The sequence below is a fragment of the Pseudorca crassidens genome, chromosome 7 (genome assembly GCF_039906515.1).
Source record: "Pseudorca crassidens isolate mPseCra1 chromosome 7, mPseCra1.hap1, whole genome shotgun sequence".
Classification (NCBI taxonomy): domain Eukaryota; kingdom Metazoa; phylum Chordata; class Mammalia; order Artiodactyla; family Delphinidae; genus Pseudorca; species Pseudorca crassidens.
Window position 1 is genome coordinate 35,771,073 of NC_090302.1, and position 24,444 is coordinate 35,795,516.

Below are 24,444 nucleotides of genomic sequence, written 5' to 3' on the forward strand. Positions count from 1 at the left end.
CTGGACTTGAGGGTGAGTCATGAAAGTCCTGGTAGAACAAAGTAAGGATTCTGAATTTCACGGTGTGAGGTCCATTGGAAGGTTTTGAGCAAAGAAGTCACATGACCTAACTAAAAGGGTCTCTGTGACTGCTTTATGGAGAGTAGAATGTAAGAGGGCAAGAATATCAGTGAAAGAACAGCTGGAAGGCTATGCAATATTCCATCAAGAGATCATATCCAACTAGGACAGTTATAGAAGTGATGAGAAGTCAGATTCTAGATATACCCCAGAACTAACTGCTTTTACTGATGGACTGAATGTGAGAGAAGGAAGACAGAGATTACTTCAGTGTTTTTTTGCAACTGGAAAAATGGAGCTCCCATTTGCTGAGGTGAAAAGTTACAGGGGCTGAGGAGAGAAGAGGGAAGCCAAATCAAGACATCAGATCTGATTTCTTGGGATGTCTATTAAATATGGAAGAGTGTCAATTATACGTCAGTAAAGCTGGAGGAAAACAAAAAAGAAAGGTCAGAGGAAATAGTCTAGCCTTCACAAGAGAGCTATAGGAATTAAATGAGATCTTGTAGGAAATGACTATAGAACAGAAGACGCCTGAAGGCCAAGCCCTGGGGCCTACAAAGTTTAAAGGTCATAAGATAGTAACAATAGCTAACATATTACACTATGCACCAAATACTGTTCTCAAAGCTTTACCACGTCTATTTAATCCTCATAACAAGCCTCCATTTTACAGGTCACGAAACTGAAGCACAACAGGGTGGGGTGATTTGACCAAGGTCTACGTAATAAGCAGCAGAACCAAGATTTATAAAGACAAATTAACTTTAAACCCCTAACTCTTAAGCATTACCCACACTGTATGTCCTACAGAAAGGATAAACTGACCAATGAATCCTTGGTATGGCCAGTGAGGTAGGGGAACCAAGACAGGAAGTATCCTTGAAGCCAAGGGAAAAAATGTCAACTACTGATGATTAATCCAAAAGGAGGAATGAGAATGGACCATAGGATCTGACAAGGTGGAAGTCATTGGGAACACAATATCATCACCACCATAAACCGATACTCTTTTATACTATTTAAAATTTTATGAAGTATTTATAAAAGATCACCTAATCTAAAGAATATACCTACTTCACCAACCAGTTTAAGACCCTTTATGTATAGATCACTTTACCTCAATTTTTATCAAGTTTATCACCTTCTATTACTTCTCTTAAGTCCCTCATGACGGAAATTTTTGTCTAGATATATTTATTCATAATTAACTCTTTGCTCGAATTTTTAAGTCAAAGATTTATTTATTTAACATCCAATGGCAATAGCAAACAATAAAATCAGCAAAAAAACATATATAAGATGGCTGCTTCCTTAGGTTCTGGCATACCAAAAATAGCATGAGAACTCCCCTCTCCATCCATTACTACTTTAATGGACCTCAATAACTACTGATGATCTAATACCAGACCCAATAGTTTTACATGCTAAAAAGTCATTTCAATAGGCATTCAAGAAAGTATAATTTCATTCATAAAAAACTCCTCAACTTGGCCTCAGCTCTTCCAATTCTGAAATGAACGCTTAGGCTTTAGTTTATTTCCTTAAGGTAGACTTTCAGTAGACCTAACAGGTCTCCTGTCCAAGGTCATTCCATTTAATGTAACGTAAGAAACCCACAAAACAACCCCAGATATTTATCAGCCCAAGAATCAGATGTTTGTAAACGCAGTGTGTACAAATTACCCCTTTAGCAAACCAGATACATACACCACTGCAATGGATTATACAATTTTAAACAAGTCTGGATATACCATCGTGATTTAAATATAATGTTAAATCTAACTGCCTTGTTAAGACTACTGATACTATTTCCCTTCTAATTCCAAGTAAAAAAGAAAAGAATTCTAGAAAGAGAGGTGTCAGGGGATTCAGGATGAGTAAGCAACCAGGAGAGCAGAAACAAAATCCTGCCAAGCCCTACCAGTAAAAAATGGAACACTTCTTGGCTCTCCCAGCTCTGGCATATTTTTTAAAATGCTTGTTCCCTTGATGAAAGTCAATAATGGGAATCTGGAAAACTGCCATTAAAGACTGAATAAAACAGGAAACAACTTACTTTACCAGTGATCCAAAACACTGTCTGAATCTTTAGATGACACAGGCTAAGTTGATTCCTAGATTTATCAATTAACAGTTAACATTATTACACATATTAAGTTGCTACATAATAAGATCTGACACAAAAGCATTCAACAAGTGTTAGCTGAACTGATATAAAGATAGAAGGCTTCTGAAATTTACAAAATAACATGCACAATACAAGTATAATGAATTCTGCTGAAAGACTCCTTTGAATATCTATTCCTGTAGTAACAAAACACATCTGGAATAACACAATAAAAGCCCAATACCTAACCAACACTCGGCAGGGAAAGATGAGAGGCTCAAGGCAAGAGAAAGAATTAGGCTTGAATTTACAAAACTACCAGAGAGTGAAGAGGGAGCCTAAGAGTAGAAGGCAACACAGCATTGTTGTTAAGTGTGTGAGCTCTGGAGCAAGACTGCTTGGGTTGAAATCCTAAGTCTCGCATTTACTTAGTGACATTACTTTACCTCTTTAGACCTATTTCTTCATCTATAAATGAGATGATACTAATAGTACTAATTCATTGGGTTGTTAAGATGATACTAAAAGTACTAATTCATTGTGTTGTTGTGAGGATGAAATGAGTTAATATATGTAAAGTGTTCAGAAAAGTACAATAAATAATTTACTATTAGTACTGAAATTGTACTCATACTTGCCTAGTAACCTGAAACAAACCAATGTTGGGTTGAACAATATAAAACTGTTATATTTGTAAATCAAAACACTTTGAATATAGACAATTTTTAATGATTCAATTGAATATAAAAGAAAGAGCTGCTAAATCAAGTTGCTAAGAATGCCAGTGGACAAAATAGAAACAGGCTCACAGACACAGAGATGAGACTTGTGATAGCCGTGGGGAAGGAGAGGAAGGGACTAGGAGTTTGGGGTTGGTAGATGCAAACTGCTACATTTAGAATGGATAAACAACAAGGTCCTTCTACATAGCACAGGGAACTATATCCAATCTCCTGGGATAAACCACAATGGAAAAGAATATTAAAAAAAAGAATGTCTACATGTGTATAACTGAGTCACTTTGCTGCACAGCAGAGATTGGCACAGCACTGTAAATCAACTACGCTTCAATTAAAAAAAAAAAAAAAGAATGCCAGTGGGACCCAAGCCCTGAAGAGCTAGAGTCAACCCAGCAATGTACTTACACAGAAGCTCTAAAATGTACCTGAAGGAAAAGGATTTCTGTAGCAGGTTGAAAACAAACCACATTTCAAATAATAAAGCATACAATTCAGTATGACTAACCTCTAAGGCAACCAATATTTTACAGTGGATTGATTTTGAAAACTGAACTAGTGTTTTATATTCAAGTATCTACTCTCTCTCCTCTGAGTCACAAAATGAATGTTCTCACAATTTCAATGGTACTATTATTTAATAATTTTTTAAATGCCTAATTTAAAAAAAAATAAATTAAAAAAAATGCCTAGGGCTTCCCTGGTGGCACAGTGGTTGAGAGTCTTCCTGCCAATGCAGGGGACACGGGTTCGTGCCCCGGTCCGGGAAGAACCCACGTGCTGCGGAGCGGCTGGGCCCGTGAGCCATGACCGCGGAGCCTGTGCTCCGCAACTGGAGGGGCCACGTCAGTGAGAGGCCCGCGTACCGCAAAAAAAAAAAAAAAAAGAAAGCCTCATTTTGATCACATGAACATTTTACAAAGCTAATGCTGATTTATGAGATTCTTAATGCAAAAATTGCTAAGGAAAGTTTTTAGTCACCATGATGTATTATGAGAATATATTTGTGGTTCATAAATATCTACAGTGATTTTAATATAAAATTGCTCTTATTTTCCTAAATATTTCCAGCAGGATGTTTCTACTATTTAACATACTATCTACAATCTACCTTAAAGGCTGTCAATCTCTCAAACTGAAACAAGTACACTAAAACCTCAAAGAATGACAGCACAATTTTAAGACAGCCAGTCTTCTAATTCCAGAACATCTTCCATAAACTCCATTCCCATTAAAGTCACTCCCCATCCCCATCTCCTCCCAACCCCTGGCAACTATTAATTTACTTTCTATCTCTATTAATTTGCCTATTTTGGACATTTCATATAAATGGAATCATAGAATATGTAGCCTTCTGTGTCTAGCTTCTTGCACTTAGCACGTTTTGGAGGTTTATGCATTTTGTATTATTTATCAGTACTTTGTGCCTTTTTATGGCTGAATAATATTTCATTCTAAGAATATACTGTATTTTATTTCTCCATTAATCAACTGATGGACATCTGGGTTATTTCCATGTCTTGCCTATTATGAATAAAGCTGCTATGAATGTTCTTTGTCATTTCACCCCCTTTTAAGATGCATAACAAAGTTTTAAATTTTAAAGCAAATCACAGAGGCACTACTAGCACAACTCTTTGAAGACCCTAAAGACCTTGATACAATTTCAACTAACAGCATATTCTTCTTTAGGTATAGACTCTGCTCTTCATTAAATATCATCCAAACAAGTGAAACCGAAAAAACCTCATCTATGTTTTGCAAATAGATAGGAAGTACAAAGAAAGCTACAGCATAAAACATTCTAAGTTTCTTACGTTGACTTTATCTAGTTTTTTAAAAACCGACACAGCCCACATTTAACTTAAATATTTAAACAAGATTAATTTGTTACAATGATAAAATTACAAATTTGTAATTCAAGAATATACCAAATATATATGCTTACATTTAAGTATCTACATTTTTACACTTTGAACTGTTCTCCTAAAGCACTATGGCAAAAATTTCTGCTAAATATCCAGGATTATTCTGATGGATTTGAAAAAATTCAACCCGCAAATATTTACTTTTTGCAAATAAAACAACCAAATCATCCAAGATGTCTGAAAACTAACTGGAGGTTAAAATGTACCCTATATGTTTGGGAGCAAAGACTAATTTTCTTGATTATTTGATTTAAAACATTTTGATATAAACCTCAAATATCTACTTGAAAAATATAGTTTTTATTTAAATCATATATAATGTGGCCAAGAACCCCTAATGTTACAACTGAAACAAGAGCTTCCAATATATCAATTCAGTAACTTTCATGCCAATATTTTTGTTTGCTTTATGACAAAGGACAACAAAAATGTTATCAAAACAATGCAAAATTATTCTTCTACAAAATATGTGACATGTTCAGAATACTCTACCAAAATAAATACAGTACTCAAAAAAAAAGACAGTATTTTTTGAGATTATGGAACTATAACAATTTCTTAAAAATATTGTTTTTACTCTATGCTAAATACCACTGAATTGTACTGCTGTTTTACTAGTGTTAGAATTTTTTTACATCTATTTTTTTAAATAAATTTTACTTAGTAAAATTTTAGAGGATATTTATAGAAGTCTGAATTTTAAAATCTACTTTCTAATAAGCTCCTATAGGGAAGTTTTCATTGAAAATAAAAGAGCGAGAAAGAGAGACAAACTAGCATTCCACAATTTCTTTTGCTATAATTTTTAACTACATATTTAAACCAATTAAATACAGTTTGTTAGATTTGTAGAATATCAAATATACCATGGGCCTAATATTTAATTCAAAGTCAATAAATATTTATTGAGTGGTCTGATACATGCTTAACACTATGCTAAGCACTGAGAAAAAATAACCATTTTGGTTTTTTTTCCTATCTTTCTCCCTCCTTATCTGTTTGGCCTACACATTTAATCACTTGATGAAAGATGCCAGCAGGAGAGTACCACCTACCCTCATTTACTACACACTTGACTTAAAATTATACTCAGAGTCTCTAAACTCAGAATTCAAATAAATACTAACTATGAAAAAGAATTCACAGGAATCTGTTTTTCTGCAGGGCGCTCATCATTGAGGGGTAAAATTTTTCTCGTATGCATCATGAAGGAAGATCCTTTTTCCATGTTGTTGGCAAAACTGTCAATCATGTTGATGAGCAGCAAATAAATGAATGCCCAATGATGGGATTCTGTATTATCCTTAAAAAAGAAATCCATCAACTAAACATCAACAGGTAAATGTTTATACTCGACAGCCATCAATTTCAACTATCCATGCAAAAAGACAGGTGAGCTGGACTGGTAAACCTCGAAATTAGAGAAGTATTAATCGTCTGCTTCCAGCCAATATAAACAGATGTTATTTTTAAACAGGGAAAATCATCTCTTCCACTGAAATTTATTTGCAGCAGATAATGTTCTGTTACATTTTTAATCAAGCAGATGAAGTTACATTTAAATTGAAAATCTGCTTCACTCAACTAATCAGGCAAGTAAAATTCAGAGATGATTGAATGGCATTACACTGCACACTATTACGGCAGGTAAATTGGGAAATTTACCTGTCACACCACACAGCGTATTGTTCAGCCACTGCATCTGCAACTTAGAAGCAAAGCGCTAAGACAAAAAGGGAAAGGCATGTTAAACAGATTTATAAACCCATCATATTTTATGAAAACATTATTAAGGCTGTCAGCAAAATAAATAAATAAATAAATAAATGTTTTTAAAAGGAAAAAATACACAGCACCTCTCAGGGAATCAATGAAGATTTACATGGGTATGCTTATCTGTTTCATGTAAATAGCATGCCTGGTTATTTTGAAAATCAAGATACATCCCAGGCTAAGGGAAAAAAGCAAACATTACATCACAGCAAAAGGCAAAGAAACAATGACAATCGTATTCTTGATATTATGTGGTCAAACATAAGGGAAATAAAACACTTTATCAAGAAGTAGATAAAACAAGCAACATTATGTTGCTTTGCAAAATGACTATGACTTCACTTATCAGTACAGATCATTAAATTCATATACAACAAAAACATCACATTTTTAAAAACTGTCGGGCTTCCCTGGTGGCACAGTGGTTGAGAGTCCGCCTGCCGATGCAGAGGACACGGGTTCGTGCCCCGGTCTGGGAAGATCCCACATGCCACGGAGCGGCTGGGCCCGTGAGCCATGGCCGCTGAGCCTGCGCGTCCGGAGCCTGTGCTCCGCAGCGGGAGAGTCCACAACAGTGAGAGGCCCACGTACCGGCAAAAAAAACCAAAACTGTCAATTCACCCTACTTAAAAAAGCCCAGTCCATTTGAGTCACTTGTAGTTCCCTATACAACTGGAATGTTAACAACCAAAAAAAAAAAAGAAAAAAAACGAATGGTGATTTCAGTTGTTTGAAACCTATAATTTACTTTCACTGCTTAGTATTTGTAAACTCATATACTTTTGTTACAACAGCTGAACTTATAACATTTATTGTGATTTATTCCAACAAAACATACCAATACCAAGTTACATCTTTTATAATTTAGTTTCATCCTCATAACCTTTGAGATACAGTTGGCCCTCCTATCCACAGGAGATTGGTTCCAGGACCCCCAAAAGATACCAAAATCCATGGATGCTCAAGTTCCTTACATAAAATGACACAGTACAGTCAGCCCTCTGTATCCGTGCATGCTGCTTCCATACATTCAACCAACAGCAGACTGGAGAGTTTACTATATAGAGGCTCTCGTGCCACCATTGTTCCTTTCACATTTCCTTTCTTCCTTTTCTCTATACTTTACTTTTTCCTCTTTCCTCCTTCCTTCTTTCAGGTTTACCTTCCCTTTCTTTTCTCCCTTCCTTTTCCCCTTTCTTCTTTTCCTTTTTTGGGGAGGAAGGGAGGGAAGGGGGGAGGAGCAGAAACAGTACATAACACTGGAATGTGCTCTAAATTATAAAGACATGATATTACTGTTCTACTCAATACAGTGTGAATGTTCTCTGATTTTCCATTAGGGGTAATGGATTTGGACTGACATGTCCATGCCCTGCCATGTGGTTAATAAAGCTAGCTAGAAATCACCAGCATGGTATCTTAACTACCAAAGCAACACTTTCAATAAATTACTGGTTAGTGTTAGAACAGTTTAAGGTTTACAGAAAAACTGCAAAGACAGTACAGAGTTCCTACATGCCCTCACCCAGTTTCCCTTTATTAGTAATATCCTACACATTAGTATGGTACACTTATAAGAATTAATGAAATAATATTGACTCATTATTAACTAAGATCCATACCGTTTTCAGAATTCTTTACTTTTTCCTTGTTTATTTGTTCTAGGATCCCATCCAGGACAACATATTACATTTAGTTGTCATGTCCCCTGAGGCGCCTCTTGGCTGTGACAGTTTCTCAGACTTTCCTTCTTTTTGATGACCATGGCAGCTTTGAGGAGTACAGATCAGGCATTTTGTAAAGTGTCCCACAATTGGGATCTGTCTGTTTTTCTCATGGTTAGGCTGCAGTTATGGGTTTTTGGGAGGAAGACCACAGAGATAAAGTAACATTCTCATCACGATTGTCTCAAGTGTAAATGCTATCAACATGACTTATCATTGATGATGACAGTGTTGACTACCTGTCTTACCGTGTTTTGATTTAGCCATAGCCTTCACAAAAACTGCATTCTCATTTTTCTCAGCTCCCTAATGATATACTGCTATTCTTCATTGTTGAAGGTGACCATTTTAATAGCTACTATCCTTGGGTGTGACTCATAGGAGAAAAAAAAATTTTTTAATCCAGCTGTGCTTCTCATACTGCACAAAGATTAGTCTTTGAGTCACCACAGTGATTTTTCCAAGTCTGTACATATCTCTGACCTGACTCTTTGCTTTCAAAGTTGGTCCAAAACAGAGGTTCTCAATTTGAGCTAACCATCAGAATCAAACATGCAGGAGCTTTTTAAATGCTGTTGCCCAGGTCCCAATTTAATCAGAATTCCTGGGCATCAGTAGTTATTTTTAAACTCTCCAGATTATCCTAATAGGGTGGAGAACCATTGATCTCCCTTAGCTCTACACAGGCCTTAGCTCTACATAGACTGTGGCAGTGCAAGCTATGTGTCTTCCCAGTTATAGCATTCATAGCTATGCTATACTGTTTGAGGTTTACATTTCTTATGTCTCTTCGGTTCTTCCTGTAAATGGCTTTGGCTTAAAAGAACTCTATAATTCAGGGACACTGCAATGTTTAAATAATAATAGATTAAACATAGTCAGAGGCAGAAGGCAGTGACCGACTTTTAGAAGCATTGCTGATGAAAAATATGCATATTCCAAGGTGAAGACTAGGAAAGGATGAATACTAAACCACCAACATCAAAACGTTTTATATTCCCCAAAACACAGCAACAGACTATTGTTCAAAACTTGGTGCTCATTTTTGCACCGAAGCAACAATCTATGGGGTGGCAGAGTTCTCAGGCTAACTTAGTAAAAGTGTATTTAACCCTTAAGGCTAAAGAAATGTTCATCTGAAGAATGTGAAACTGCCACATTCAACCATCAATTTCACATGATTCAACATAATACTCTGTATTTTCAATAAAAGACAGAAAAATAGTGATTACAACAATAGTATTTAAACAAAACTAAGAAAATTATTTTTTTAATTTGTTTAATATTAAATACTAACACTTGGTGGAAAGGCTGGCCAGATCATATGGTCTGCAAGACAGACAATTCCGTTTACCCGTAATGAAAGGGACAAAACCGTTTTGTGGGAGATGGGGTCACAGGGAGAGACGAACTCCTACGAGTGAGGCCAAACTAGCAGAGGCAGAAGGCGTAATTGGGAATCACAGAAAATGAAAGCCAGAGCTGTAAAACAAAACAAATGAACAAAAGTCCTGAGTTCAGAGATGCAATTCAAGTCAGATAAGGTTTATACATATGTTTTTACATACTTAAGGAGAAGTAAGAACTTTAAAGAGTAAGGAAACATATTCCCGTGGTGGGATGATAAGAAAAACAGACTGCATCAGGTGCCCTGACTATATCCAGTAAACCGCAGAATCAGGTGTTCTTTCTTTTTTTTTTTTTAATTGAAATACAGTTGATGTACACCATGTAAGATACAGGTGCACGACACAGCAATTCACAACTTTCAAGGGCTATACTCCATTTACAGTCATTACAAAACACTGGCTACATTCCCTGTGGGCACAATACATCCCCCCACAGCCTATTTTAAGCATCGTTTATACTTCTTAACTCCCCACCCGCATACTGCCCCTGTCCCCTCCCCAGAATCAGGTATTCTTAAGACTGTTATATTAACTTTCACGAAAGTTGTTTTCGTAGGCAGTGAATACCCTGAGCCCTTCAATACTGTCATAAACAAGGATTAGATAGGGAAGAACACATTCTCTCCCTCCTTTTTTCATGAAGGGTACCATCAGCTGTTAGGAGTGACATAAGAACCAAGCTAAATATGAATATCCTTTAACATACACTTGTCATAAACATTCTTTATTCAAATGATCAATTTTGAATCATTTCTCTATTTTCTATGCATTTATTTATTATTACTTGAGGTGATAGTATTTTAGATTCTGCTTTTCTACTTAAGACAACCATTTTCCAATATTAACAACAAAAAAACCACTGCATAAACATTTCCGATGACCCACACAGTATTCCATGATATAGATGTATAGTCAATACTTAATTATTCCACTTTTACTGAATGCTTATGTTATTTTCTTTTTTAAAAAATAACAAGGGCTTCCCTGGTGGCGCAGTGGTTGAGAGTCCGCCTGCCGATGCAGGGAACACGGGTTTGTGCCCCGGTCCAGGTAGATCCCACATGCCGCGGAGTGGCTAGGCTCGTGAGCCATGGCCGCTGAGCCTGCACATCCGGAGCCTGTGCTCCGCAGCGGGAGAGGCCACAACAGCGAGAGGCTCGTATACCGCCAAAAAAAAAAAAAATAACAAACGCATCCTTTGTACTCATACAGTACTGGTGGGAATGTAAAATGGTTCGGTATGGGGAAGTTTGGCAGTTTCTTAAAAAATTAAACATACAACTACCATACAACCCAGCTACTGAATTCCTGAGCATTTATCCCAGAAAAATGAAAATTTATGTTCACACAAATCTGTACATGAATGTTCATAGCAGCTTTATTCATAATTACCCAAAACTGGAAACAATTCAGCTGTCCTTCAACAGATGAATGGTTAAACAAACTGTGTGCATCCATATCATGGGATACAACTCAGCAATAAAAAGGAATGAACTAATAATACACATAACAAATTGGATGAATCTCCAGGGACTGGAAAAAGCCAATCCTAAAAGGTCACACACAGTATGATTCCATTCATATAACATTCTTAAACTTAAAAAATTATATAAATGGAGAACACATCAATGGTTGTCAGGGATCAGAGACGGCCGGGGAAAGGGAGACTATAAAAGGCCAACATGATGAGGGGTCCTTGTGGTGACAAAATTGCTCTGTATCTTCACTGTATCAATAACAGTATCCTGGTCGTGATATCTATCATATAGTTTTGCAAGATGCTACCATTGGGGGAAACTGGGTAAATGGTACACAGGGTCTTTCTGTACTGTTTCTTAAAACTGCATGTGACTCTACAATTAAATCAAAATAAAAAGATTTATAAAAACAAATCATTTATATATAAAGAATTTTTCTCTATTTCAGATAATTTCCTTAGGCTGCTGCATCAAAAGAATCAATCATGCTTTAAAGCCTCACATTTTGCCAAATTATTTCCTAAAAAGTCATGCCTTTCAACATTTCTCCCAAGCATATTGTTCTGCTGTTATGTGGTCTTCCAAAATGTAACTCAAGCTCCTCTCCTTTCCTCCCTGAGCTGCATCCTTAAGAAGGTGCCTCCCTCTCTGTCCCCACAGCATCCTATGCATACTGTGCTTAACCAGAGTGCTTAGTAATCTGCTACACAATTTTTTACTTGTCTCTACCCAATGTGATTACAAATTCCTGGAGAGAACAGATGAAATCTTTATCTGTGTACCTCCAGTTCCTTGCATATAAGAATTAAATAAATGTTTACTGAACTAAGGAATAAATAAACAAATACTATTAAAACATTCTCACGAATGTGTGTTACCACAGTTATGATTTTCCTGAGTGACTAAGGAATGATGATACCACTGACACATTTAGGACACTATAAGACCAGTTTAAAAAGAAAGACGAGTTGAGCTGAGTTTGAGATGACTCTAAGACACTCACAGGGGGAAATCCCAAAGGAATGATTGGACAGTCATGACTGTAACTCAGACTCTGGAATCATCTGCAGATGATACTTAAAAGACTGGGAATAGGAAGGGAAAAAAACAAATGAGTAAAAACAAGAGGTACACAATCTCGTTTACTATACGTGTTGCCTCTAATCTTCATTTTGTTCTTTTTTTTTTTTTTTTTCTGCTGTATGCGGGCCTCTCACCGTTGTGGAGCACAGGCTCCGGACGCGCAGGCTCAGCGGCCATGGCTCACGGGGCCCAGCCGCTCCGCGGCATGTAGGATCTTCCCGGATCAGGGCGCGAACCCGTGTCCCCTGCATCGGCAGGCGGACTCTCAACCACTGCGCCACCAGGGAAGCCCTTCATTTTGTTCTTAAACTGACAATTTGATACAGAAGGCACATTAAAACTTTAAGAGGCATGAGGCCCATAAAACAACTATCATTTACCATTAAACAACTAAGTATACAAATGTCTTTAATGAATTTGGTAATCGACCAGGTCAACATCATCCACAGAGTAAATGATAATTTATCAATATGATTTAAAAGATATTACGAATATATCTACCCCAAAATATTTTTTTTCTACCTGAAAAAACTCGTTCCTGTGAATCAAATATAAATTAAACTGAAAAAGGTAACCTCTTAAAAACCACTATAAGCTAAAATTGTACATTAGAACTTATTAGTGACTAGTCTATAGAACTCAGGATCCTCTGGTTGAGGCACTGTAACATCAGCAGGAAAAGAAAGAGTTCCCAAAGAAGAGGTCTCTCAAGAAGATGCCAAATAGAGACTTGAATTAACCTGTATTAACAATTTTGTCTATTACTGAAATTCACACCACTTAAACGCAGCATTTACAAATATGATAACAACACAGCAGCAACAGAAAGTGTCTGAGTTGGCATTCTACCACCTAATTCTCACCACTACCAACAATGTACCTCCACTCCATTTCTAACAAACACTACATATGAAATATTTTAGTATACATCTCTTAAAAATAAGGACTATTTCCTAAATAACCATAGCAATAATACCAAATCTACTTTTAATATGATTAACTAGCATTAGATAATTTCTAAATTTTTTTCATCCTTGAGATTCTGTAATCTCAAAAATTCTTTTTCAAAGAACAACTCACTCCATAAAAAAATATATGACACACTGGTTAACACTTACATTCCTAAATTTTAGAATTAAGTATCCCTTCTTCCTCCCAAATATGTTTTTGTTTTTATTTTTGCTTGAGAAAAAAAAGTGGTAGGTACGCCAGCATAAATTTTTTTAGGGTTAATTTTTTTTATTTTAAGTTTAAAAACACCTCTGTCAAAGACACATTTATAAGACAACTGATGGGAAATACATGTTTGGCTCTTTGCAAAAGTGATTGGCCACATTAAACTTCTCACTTCGGGCAAAAAGAAACCCTAACCAAACCGAACTGGCAAAGACACAGGCACATTTAATGTAATTTGAACTGGATAATTCAATTAAAAATTTTAAATTTGTAGCCTTCTTTATATAGCTAGTAAACACAAATTAATTCTTAATTTACCAATTGCTCAACATTACAAATTTACATACTGGGCTGACATAGAAATACCAAGGGAGAAACTGCTACCATTAATAAGCTCACTAAATTTGGCAAGAAAGGTAAAGTTAACAGGGCACCAAGAAGGCAGAACAAGACAAACTGACAGGATCATGGCCACAATGACTTCTGCTCCATACTACATTGCCTCAAAATTTTTTCAAAAAGAACACAGCAATAATTAAAATTAATGAGAAACAGGATCCAGAATTTAGAAATTTTCTTTATAGTCTACTTTGTATCTAAAGGAATGCTAGTACATACAAACAATAAAAACATATTCTTTGGAAACAATAACTCCACATTACAAAAATCATTACACAATGATTTAAAAAAAGCAAATATATCTTAAAGAATTTCTGAAGACTTTTAATTACAAAACCAGCACTGCTGGATTACCAGGGGAATTAGAGTCAAGATCAAGCAACCATAGTGAAATTCCCACTGGAGCTCGATTTAGGTCAGAGGAGCTGGCAGACATCTGGCTGGCAAAACAGGTAAGAGTCTCACAAGTCTTCCAAGCATCTCTCAGGATGACAACTCACCCCTAGCAGATAGGTCCCTTAGTGAAATATTTGGTTCCATTCTCATAACAAAATATTTGTGTTTTTAAAAAGAGCTCATGCCAAAGTAACAGAGTTTTAGTCAACAAATAACTGCCTTCCTGACATCAATGGAATGGTTCTCTTGAGTTCATATCAAATCTCAAAAAAAAAAAAAAAAAGGAAAGAAAGATTATATACTAGCAGAACCAGACATTTTAAAGCTTACTATAGGCAGGATCCTGACTATAACCTTTGTACTGTGTTTCCTGATGAACAGAGGAACTTACAGTTAGACTTTCCAGTTCATTTACCATTAAGACCAAGATTATTGCTTAACACAGCAACAACAGCAGGAACGTGTTAGGAAATCTTCCAACAGTTCAAAGAATTGCTACATAAACTGCACAGGATTAGAATGATGTCTCAGGATACAGAAAGGGTCCTGGCCCTTTAAAAGTTTATTTATTAATTTATTGATTCCATAAATCCATACTGAGTACTCTGTTTATGTAATTCATTTTACCAGGCATTAGAGAGGACATACTGAATATGCCAGAATATGCCAAAAATACAAGCAGATCGCAAATATAAAGTGAATCCCCATTCTCCCGATAAGCAGATTTAGAACTAAGCTTTCTGGCATCCAAATATATAAACCATTAGGGATACAGATGAAATAGTCTAATGTGCTCTACAGCACAAAGTCAAACCTCAAGAAATTATTATACACAAATCAAGAGTGAGTACCAAACTTCTGCCTCCAACTAAGATAAAGTAGCAGAGATCTGATTTTCCAGTCTGCCTGAAACCATCAAAACAAATTAAAAAAAGACAAAATATATGAAACAATGATGTTTAAGACACTGGATGTCAGGCAATAAAGGACAATAAAATCCCTGAGAGACAGGTAGGTAAACCCTCCCACTGCTGTAGCTTATTGCCTTGAGAGGGTTTCCAGGCCACAGGACAGGGAGTGGGAACACAGGTAGACCCTGACAAACACCAAGAGTTTAAAAGAAAAAGCTGAGAACCCAGGAAGACCAAGGCAGGATAGGTTCAAAAGATATAGTAACAAAGGGGAGAGAAACAATCACACAGATCTCCAGAGGGCCCCACTGAGTATTTAGCAGAGTTTTCAGCATGCGTGTAAGAAAACTCTCTGAGGCTGGGGAAAGAATCATACAAAAGGATCAGACAGACCAGTACCATGCACCCACATGGGGATGGGATCAGTGCCTGTTTCCACTGGTCAGGGTGCAAAATCTTTTAATTCATGGGATGCTATGTAGAGCACCCAGAAGGGTCTTGCCTCAGTAGTGGGGCATAATTAGCCCTAGACTAAACACTCCCCTGTTCCCACCTAACAATCTTAAAAGCAAGACCCAAAAGGATCAAATAATTACAAAGTAATTTAATTTCATCCCAGAAGAAAGGTCAAGAATATTTATAGAAATATAAAAGTAATCAGCACCAAACAAGTTAAAATTAGTGTCTGGCACCTAGTCAAAGATTGGAAGTCATTCAAAGTAGCAGGAAAATATAACTCATAGTGAAGAGAAAAATCAATCTACTGAAACCAACTCAAACTTAACACAGATGTTAAAATTAGGAGACAAAAACATTAAAACACTTGTAATAATTGTATTCCTCATGTACAAAAATTAAGTACAGACATGGACAGTATTTTTAAAAGATCCAAATCAAACTTCTACAGATGAAAGCTACAGTGTCTCAGATTAAAAACACACTGGAAGGAATCAGTGGCAGATTAGATATTGCAGAAGAAAAGATTAGTGAATTCGAAGATAAAGCAGTAAGAACTATCTAAAATGAAACACACAGAGGAAAAAAGAATTAAAAATGATGAAAACAGCATCAGTGAGCTATAATTTCAAGTAAGCTAAAATACATGTAACTGGAGTACCCAAAATGGGGAGACAGAAAAAAAAAAAACTGAATTAATTGCTGAAATTTTCCCAACTTTGACCTCAAAAGAAATGGCATTCGTTTTGAGACTATTTACCAGGAGAGACCATATTCCAGGCTATAAAACAAGTTTCAATAAACTTAAAAGGATTCAAGTCACACAAAATATGTTATCTGAACACAATGAACTAAATAAGAAATCAATAACAGCTCTCTGGAGAATTCCAAAATATGTTTTGGATATGTTGCTCTCTTGAATGGTGATGGCTTCCTGTGTGTATAACAAAATTTATCAAATTGTGTATTTTAAATGTTTGCAGTATGTCAATTTTGTACCTTAACAAAGTTTTGGGTTTTTTCTTTTAAACAAAAGTATCACTTTGCTAATAGTAATAGTCATCTATATGACACTTCACTCATAGGTGTTTATTAAGAGCTATTTTCTTGAAACATCTCCACAACTTTCCAAAGTATCTAATTGTGCTCATTCATAGCACACTAATGTGAAGGAGGAGATTCTTGGCTCTCCTGCCAAGAATTCAATGTCTACCTCCATAGCAAAAGAAATGTTGTCTGCCATGACAAGATCTTGAAGGATCACATGAAGAAGTGCTAGCTCTTAAGAGGCATTTGAGCATGGTCCACCAGCTAAAGGAGTTCTGTAGCTATCATGATTTGACCTCAAAATACTCTGTATATTGTAGCTGCAATGCAGAGAAGAGGACCAAACTGAACACAGATGGACATGTCACTTATCTCCTCTGAGCCTGAGATTTTTCATCTAGAAAGTGAGAGCACTGGCCTTGAAGCAGTGATTTCCAATCAATCTGTGCCAGCATAATACTGGCGGACTTGTTAAAATACAGAATACTGGGTCTCACCCACATAGTTTCTAATTCAGTAGGTCTGGGGTAGAACCTGGAGACATATTCTTAAATCCTGGCATAAAACAAGATTTGGGAAATTCTTGCCTTTTAGGTCCTTTCAGCTGCAACATTCTTTAAGCAGTATTTCCAAAGACTGCAATGAGAGTGGAGTGCCTGGCAGCCATAAGGGTCAAAGCAAGGTATAACAGTGGCACTCTGAACAAGGCACACAACAGAGGCCCTCATGTTTAATGTTAAAGGAATTGCTTTAAATTCTACTAATTTGGGAGAAATAAGTTTAAATTTTTTGAGGATTAGTGTCAAGCCTGATCCATCTTATAAATAGGTTTTTTCTAGTTAACCACTGCATTCTTTATCTTTACTTCTTTTCAGACTTGCCAGAGACCCCAATGAATGATCAGTTATTCCAAAGCAATTCTTTCCCCCTTATTCTTGGGATATTTTAGAGCAGAGTACAGATCAGAAATTCTACAGAACCAAAGACATTGTCCCACATGCTTGTAGCTTCAAGATGGAATAGCAACAGTTATAGGAACAGAAAGGCAAAGATTTCTGCAAGATCTTCAGAGCTTGAGAGTGAAAAGTTAAAACAATTTCCCCCAAATCTCATAAAATTATAGAGATACAATACTAATGTCAGCTATAAAAGTTGACCAGGGCTTCCCTGGTGGCGCAGTGGTTGGGAGTCCGCCTGCCGATGCAGGGGACACAGGTTCGTGCCCCGGTCCGGGAAGATCCCACATGCCGCGAAGCGGCTGGGCCCGTGAGCCATGGCCACTGAGCCTGCGCTCCGTAACGGGAGAGGCCACAACAGTGAGAGGCCTGCGTACTGCCAAAAAACAAACAAACAAAAAAGTTGACCAAACTCCACCCTAACAAAATCAAAAGGTTCTCATATTGTCACCTCATCTCTGCTTCTACTGCTTTGTGTACAAAAATAACATCATTTTTTGGAAATACTGAAGTTCAAATGAAACTATTATTTCTCCCTCTACCAAACTGGTTTCTTATATTACTTCATATAACAGGTTAATAGATGATTCAAAAATTTTAAGTAATAACCATCTGTTAGGTAACTACATATTTTAATATTTTCTTAAATATTCTAAAGGTAAATTAAACTATTTTCATAGTCAACAGCATCAAGTTATTGTAGCTGAATCCTGAATTTACTCTTTATCCTAAAATTTTATTAAAATTCTACACCTCTGGACACAACTACAACTGAAAATCTGTTTTAGAAAGGATTATATGAATCAGACAGAAATAGAAAAATATATCTGTTAAAGTTGTATGAATAAATGTGAACAGCATGCAAATCAACTTTTATCTCTAAACTTTCTTTCTGTCTGTGCCCCAAACAGACAAGCCAATGATTTAATACCTTGGGTATGTTTTGTGCCACTAGGCAAAGTAACCTAATTCTCTTAATTCTTGGAATTGGCTGCTGTTCCAAGACTAGGAGGATTGCATTGAAAGTGGCTATGGCATACTATAATACAATTAATATGCTGCAGAAAGAAAAATAAGCTTAATTTTATTTGGCAAACTAATATATTTTGTTGCCACCTGCAAACCTGGCTGTAAACAACTGTAAGTTGCCCCATATTCCTTGATCTTTCACACATTCTATAAAAATCATTCTTCTAATGATAGATTCTAAGGAGAATTATGAGAAGCCTAACAATTTTATAATTTATTTATCTTTGTAATAAACTACTCATTAGTCAATTCACTCCAGAATAACATGTTTCCATATTAGTTAAAAACATATGCATTTATTATGCCCATTACTATAAAATTCATGATAAAATATACAAGTCTCAAGGGAGAAATGCCATATAAAGAACTCTCAAACCTGTTAGACAAACTTACTGTCTTCTATATTCCCTCTAGACTCTCATACTTCTACATCCTCTTTTCCTTGACCACCACCACTCATAATCAAAATCTTTTTTTGTTATTTGTTTCTCCCCTTTTGCATCACTCATCAAATTTGTCCTGCCTATGTGTTCTTGTTCAATGTGAGGCTAAGTGCTTAAAACCAAACAACTTCTTTGGGAATCTAGCACCACTAAACATAGAAAGGGGGAAATAGCATATATTTATTTACTCCTTGGAGCATTTTAATTAAGTTTCTGTCCAGGGACATTGTTTAGACTCAAAATGTCACAATAAATGCTCTCTTAACAAATCTTAATCCACTAACTAAAGTAAAATGCTCTCAATTTATTTTGTAAAGTATATTGATGCAATAGAATACTAGCTCATGAGTAGCAGATCACTCATAAGTTACCCCCCTCACTTCGGCTTTAACCAGTTGAAGTATATACTGTATACATTCCAAAGCTAATTTTGCCAGTTGTACTTCTCACTGTGATATTTAATATAAATAAGTGCTAAGTAAACCAGTGAAATGATTAAAAAAGAAAAGACTGTGGTTTAAATGAGCTGCTCAAAGTTAATGTCAAATTAGATGAAGGCAAGCCAACAAAAAAGACTAACACTCAGGGGCGGGCAAGGGGGGGGCGGGGGCGCGCGGATTCTGCATTCATGTTGTTCCAAAACATTGGCTTATGAAAGAAATATGATGAAAAACTTTAACCAGCAGAGTGATAGTGATACTCAGAAAAAAAGGTCATGACCTTCTACCAAAGGACTGGCAAATGAGTGGACATTAATTTAAAACATGTTTTAATTTAAAATGGTATGTTTAGTGTTCATACATATCATTTTTCATGATTCTTCATTTTAATCAGATGACTACAGATCCTGATAGAACCAGACAAAAAGGGCTTTCTACTCTAATCAAGAAAGTGTCCATATTTTCTTAGTGAATACAAATATCACATTCAATTTCCAGTAACACAACCCTCAAAAGAGATCTACTAAGTATATAAAATATTAAGGAAACTGAACAGACTCCATAAAAAAGCACTGTAAGTTATGAGAAAAATCTCAAGCTTTTAGCCCTAAAGGAAAAGGTGTGCATGTATATATATACACACATACATATTAAGGTCTGTTGTTGATGAGAATGTTATTTTTTTTCTGGGAATATAAATGTAAAATACGTTACTACTCTAATTTTCATGTTAAGAAAAAGGAAAAAGCCCATCTAATATATAAATAGTAAGTATATTTATCTATTCTAGTTCAATAACGAAAGAAAAGAAAACAAGAAAAATGAGAAAAGGTGGGGGGAATCAGAGGATCTACTACAGGCACAAGTAAGCCAGGTCAAAAGCCAAATAGAAAGAAATATACAACCAGAATGAAAAAGAAAGGTAAGGGGAAAAAAGGAGAAGGACACAGAAGAACATAAATGTACACAGGAATAGACAAACATATAGGCACTTTCATAAAATAAAACTACATCATGAGATTCTATTTAGGATAGAGCCAATAAACACAGTTGTCCATATTATATATACGTGCAACTACAGATGTAACAGAAACATTAACTTTTTGCATTTAGCCAAACGTTTACCAAGCCTGACTTCCATGGAGAAATAATAGGCAATGAAAAAGAAATAATTACAAAGAAGCTGATTCTCTAAAAATGGTCAGCCCTCAGTCTCTACAAATCAATTCACCAATTCACAGTGATGAAGAAGAGTAATACTATATGTCACCTATCTATCTATCTAGATATATTTAAATATTTTTTTAAAGAACAGTAGTCATTTGATTCTCCCTATCTCCAGAAAGACTACACATTCTCTTTCAAGACCTAGTTTAATACTTACCTCCCTCATGAAGTTTTCTTGGTTTCCTGTCAACAAGAGATAAATTCCCTCTCTTCCCTGAACACAAAGACTTTTATATCATTCTCAGTTATTATCATATTCAAATTATCATTGAATTCATACATCCTGTATTTGAGTACTTGTCCTATACGCTTATACTAGACGACTGGATCTCTTGGTCTCAAGACCCTTTCATACTCTTAAAAATTACTGAGGACTCCAAAAACCTTTTTTAATGTGGGTTATTTATCAATATTTACCATGTAAGAAACTAAAGCTGAGTAATTTTGAAAACAAGTATTAATTCATTTAACATAATTCATTATATGTTAATATAAATAACATTATGAAAAAGTAACTTTATTTTCCAAAAAAAATTTTAGTAGTAAGAGTGGCTGTGTTTTACAAAACTCTTTAATGACTTGCCTAATAAAAAGCAGCTGGATTCTCATACCTGCTTCTGCATTCAATCTGTTGTGGTATGTTATTCTGGTTGAAATATTACAAAGAAAATCAGGTTTGATAGATATGTAGTTTAAAAAGGGAGTATTCTAATAGCCTATTCAAATAATTGTGACTATCCTTCTTTGATACTCTAACAAAACTTAGCTGCAATGTAGAAAATAAAACTGTATCAATGAACTTTCATGTACTGTGTTAACATTAAAATTCATTGGTCTATCCTGTACCTTGAAAGGATCTTTCACCTCACAAATAATTTTGTAACATCATGTAGGGGTCACATGGAAAATACTGTTCTTTGAGTTATGAAGATTTTCCAAATGTTGACATATTTCATTATACAATAATCAAAAAACAAAATCACACTTGTTAATGTCACAACTGATCTCATCACAAAAGTCTTTAAGAACTGGAAAGCTCTGTCAAACTCACCGTGATAGATATGTCTCCCAAAATCCTAATTTTTGCTTGAAAGCTCAAATTTTTATCATTGGCAACAAATGTTGGCAGTTATTTTCCTTGATGTGGCATGCTTACGTCGTTCATTTTCAAGAAAATGTCTGTAAAATACCCAATTCTGAATAGTGGTACGTTGTCGATTGTTCTTTGAAGTAAAACTGTTTCATGCAAAACGAGGCTAGCTCAACTCAGAAAACTGAACAAGTGCTTTTCCGTCAGTCAACAATCACACTTCAGGATACAACACAAGTGCTTTATGTGTACTCATTTCATCACACAGAATAATGGGGAAAAGTGATAAGGGTAGAGATTTAATAAAACTTAATAATTTTTCTGCTTTATCAAGGACATTAAGCAAAACCAGTTTTGGTTTTCTTTGTTTTTAAACTGAGTTTGTGGTGGTGAAGAATACAATGACTACTGGTACAGTTTGGTGCCAAAGCTCTGATTCACGCTGAGGCAGCAGCAGTTTTACCCACTGTTGCTTGTGTACTATCAGAGCAAATATCAACACAATGAAAAAGGAAAATAGTATCTTATTATGATGGAAATAATAGTTTTAATCTTGCAGGAACCACAAGGGTCCAACAGCCCACATTCTGAGAAACACTGTGCTAGATTACAAACTTCTTAGGCCAGGAAATCCATTAACTTTTCACAATGCCTTGCCACAATAAGGCTGTTGATAAGGAAGGAAGGAAGGAAGGAAGGAAGGAAGGAAGGAAGGAAGGAAGGAAGGAGGGAGGGGGGAGGGAGGGAGGGAGGGAGGGAGAGGAAGAGGAGGGAGGAGTAAATGTATTAATGAAAGAACATTGGTAACATCGGTAAATAAATATCAGCTAATTTGGAGGCTGAAGAAAGTGATAGTATTACCATTTTAACAAATGCAGAGGAAAAAAATGGCAATGAAGGCATATCTATTTAAACATTCCCATTAAAACTCCTTAGGCCAGGAAATCCATTTACTAAAAAGTTCATAAACTTCCAGTTACCAGAGTAACAAAGCTTGGCTTATAGTATAACTATGGCCATCTTTTTAACAATGACCCATTTCATAAGGAATTTAATAGCTTAAGCAAAAGTCGAAAATGTTCATACAAGATTTTTGTTTTTGTTTTTGTTTTTTGCAGCATGTGGGCCTCTCACTTCTGTAGTCTCTCCCGTCACGGAGCACAGGCTCCGGACGCGCAGGCTTAGCGGCCATGGCCCACGGGCCCAGCCGCGCCGCGGCATGTGGGATCCTCCCGGACCGGGGCACGAACCCGCGTCCCCTGCATCGGCAGGTGGACTCTCAACCACTGCACCACCAGGGAAGCCCCATACAAGGTATTTTTAACCTCTTTTATGGTCATTTGGATTGTCCATTCCATGAAAAAGAATTTCAAATAATTTTTACTCCATTTAGAGAAACTATTCAACAAACATTTACTGAAGACCTACCATATACAAGGCATTCTACTGTACGCTTTACAGTATATAAGAAGGGATAAAATGTGGTCTCTCCCTTCAGAACTAACACACAGCTCAGAAGAGAAGTTCAAGAAAAGCTAAAATAGCCTTTTTATAGCCAAAATATAATGAACCACCACAGCTGTTAAAAAAGAAATTAGAGATCTAATGTTAACGTATGCGTTTGGAGAAATTTCATGAAAATAGCTTAAATCAAAAGAAGAAAATTTAATTCAAGTAAATATTCAGAAAAATTGAGCTTTACTAAGGAGGGAAAGATGGAATGGGAAAAGAAACAAGAAAAGCAAATCATAGCTTAAAGCAAAGAAATCCATCAAGAGATATGAGGATGAAGCCTACCTGATCCCAGTGTTTAGCTACATAAGAATTTTAGCATTATATCCCACCAAAATAAAACAAAAACAAAATAATAGCTAATACACACGAACTAACATGTCCAAACTACCAATAAAGAGAGTCTTTATAGCAAAGTTGGGGTCACTTTGGATGGATGGTAGACCAGATGGTGATATTTTTGACAGGTAAAAAACTCTAGTCTTAAAAAAGAAAAAAAAAACCCTCTAGTCTTATTCAACTTTGCAGGCACCTCTAGTGCTTAACAAAGAAAGCAGTTGATAAATATTTGTGAACTGACGGGGCATCTACACTGCATGACAGGCAGTGCCAAAACAAAATATTCTTTGTACATCCTTAACCAATTACCAGTTGATAAGATATCTGGCAGAACATAAAGAAGAGAACAAAGACAGTATATTTTAGGTAAGTAGGTAGATAGGAATCTGAAATCTGGTTAAATTTAATGGACTGCTCTCTGAGAATGAGGACTTTAAAAAATTAAGGCACTCTTTAATATCCAACTTCTCGGGTTTCCCTGGTGGCGCAGTGGTTGAGAGTCCACCTGCCAATGCAGGGGACACGGGTTCGTGCCCCAGTCCAGGAGGATCCCACATGCCGCGGAGCGGCTGGGCACGTGAGCCATGGCCGCTGAGTCTGAGCGTCCGGAGCCTGTGCTCCGCAACTGGAGAGGCCACAACAGTGAGAGGCCCACATATCGCAAAAAAAAAAAAAAAAAAAAAATCGAACTTCTCAGTACACCAATGGCTAGTTTACAAGA

The 24,444-nt window shown here is 36.1% G+C and overlaps 1 protein-coding gene across 5 annotated transcripts in view; it reads right to left on the reverse strand.

Annotated features, from left to right (window-relative positions):
- The window catches only part of ZCCHC7 (zinc finger CCHC-type containing 7), a 305,804-nt gene that overhangs the window by 240,932 nt on the left and 40,428 nt on the right, over positions 1-24,444 (reverse strand). The window contains exon 2 of one of the 5 annotated variants that reach the window (XM_067743931.1): positions 6,501-6,558. The exons of the other annotated variants lie outside the window; for them this stretch is intronic. Within the exon in view, the coding sequence (XP_067600032.1) occupies positions 6,501-6,558 (58 nt within the window). The remainder of the gene's footprint in view (positions 1-6,500; positions 6,559-24,444) is intronic. 5 annotated transcript variants of the gene reach the window in all.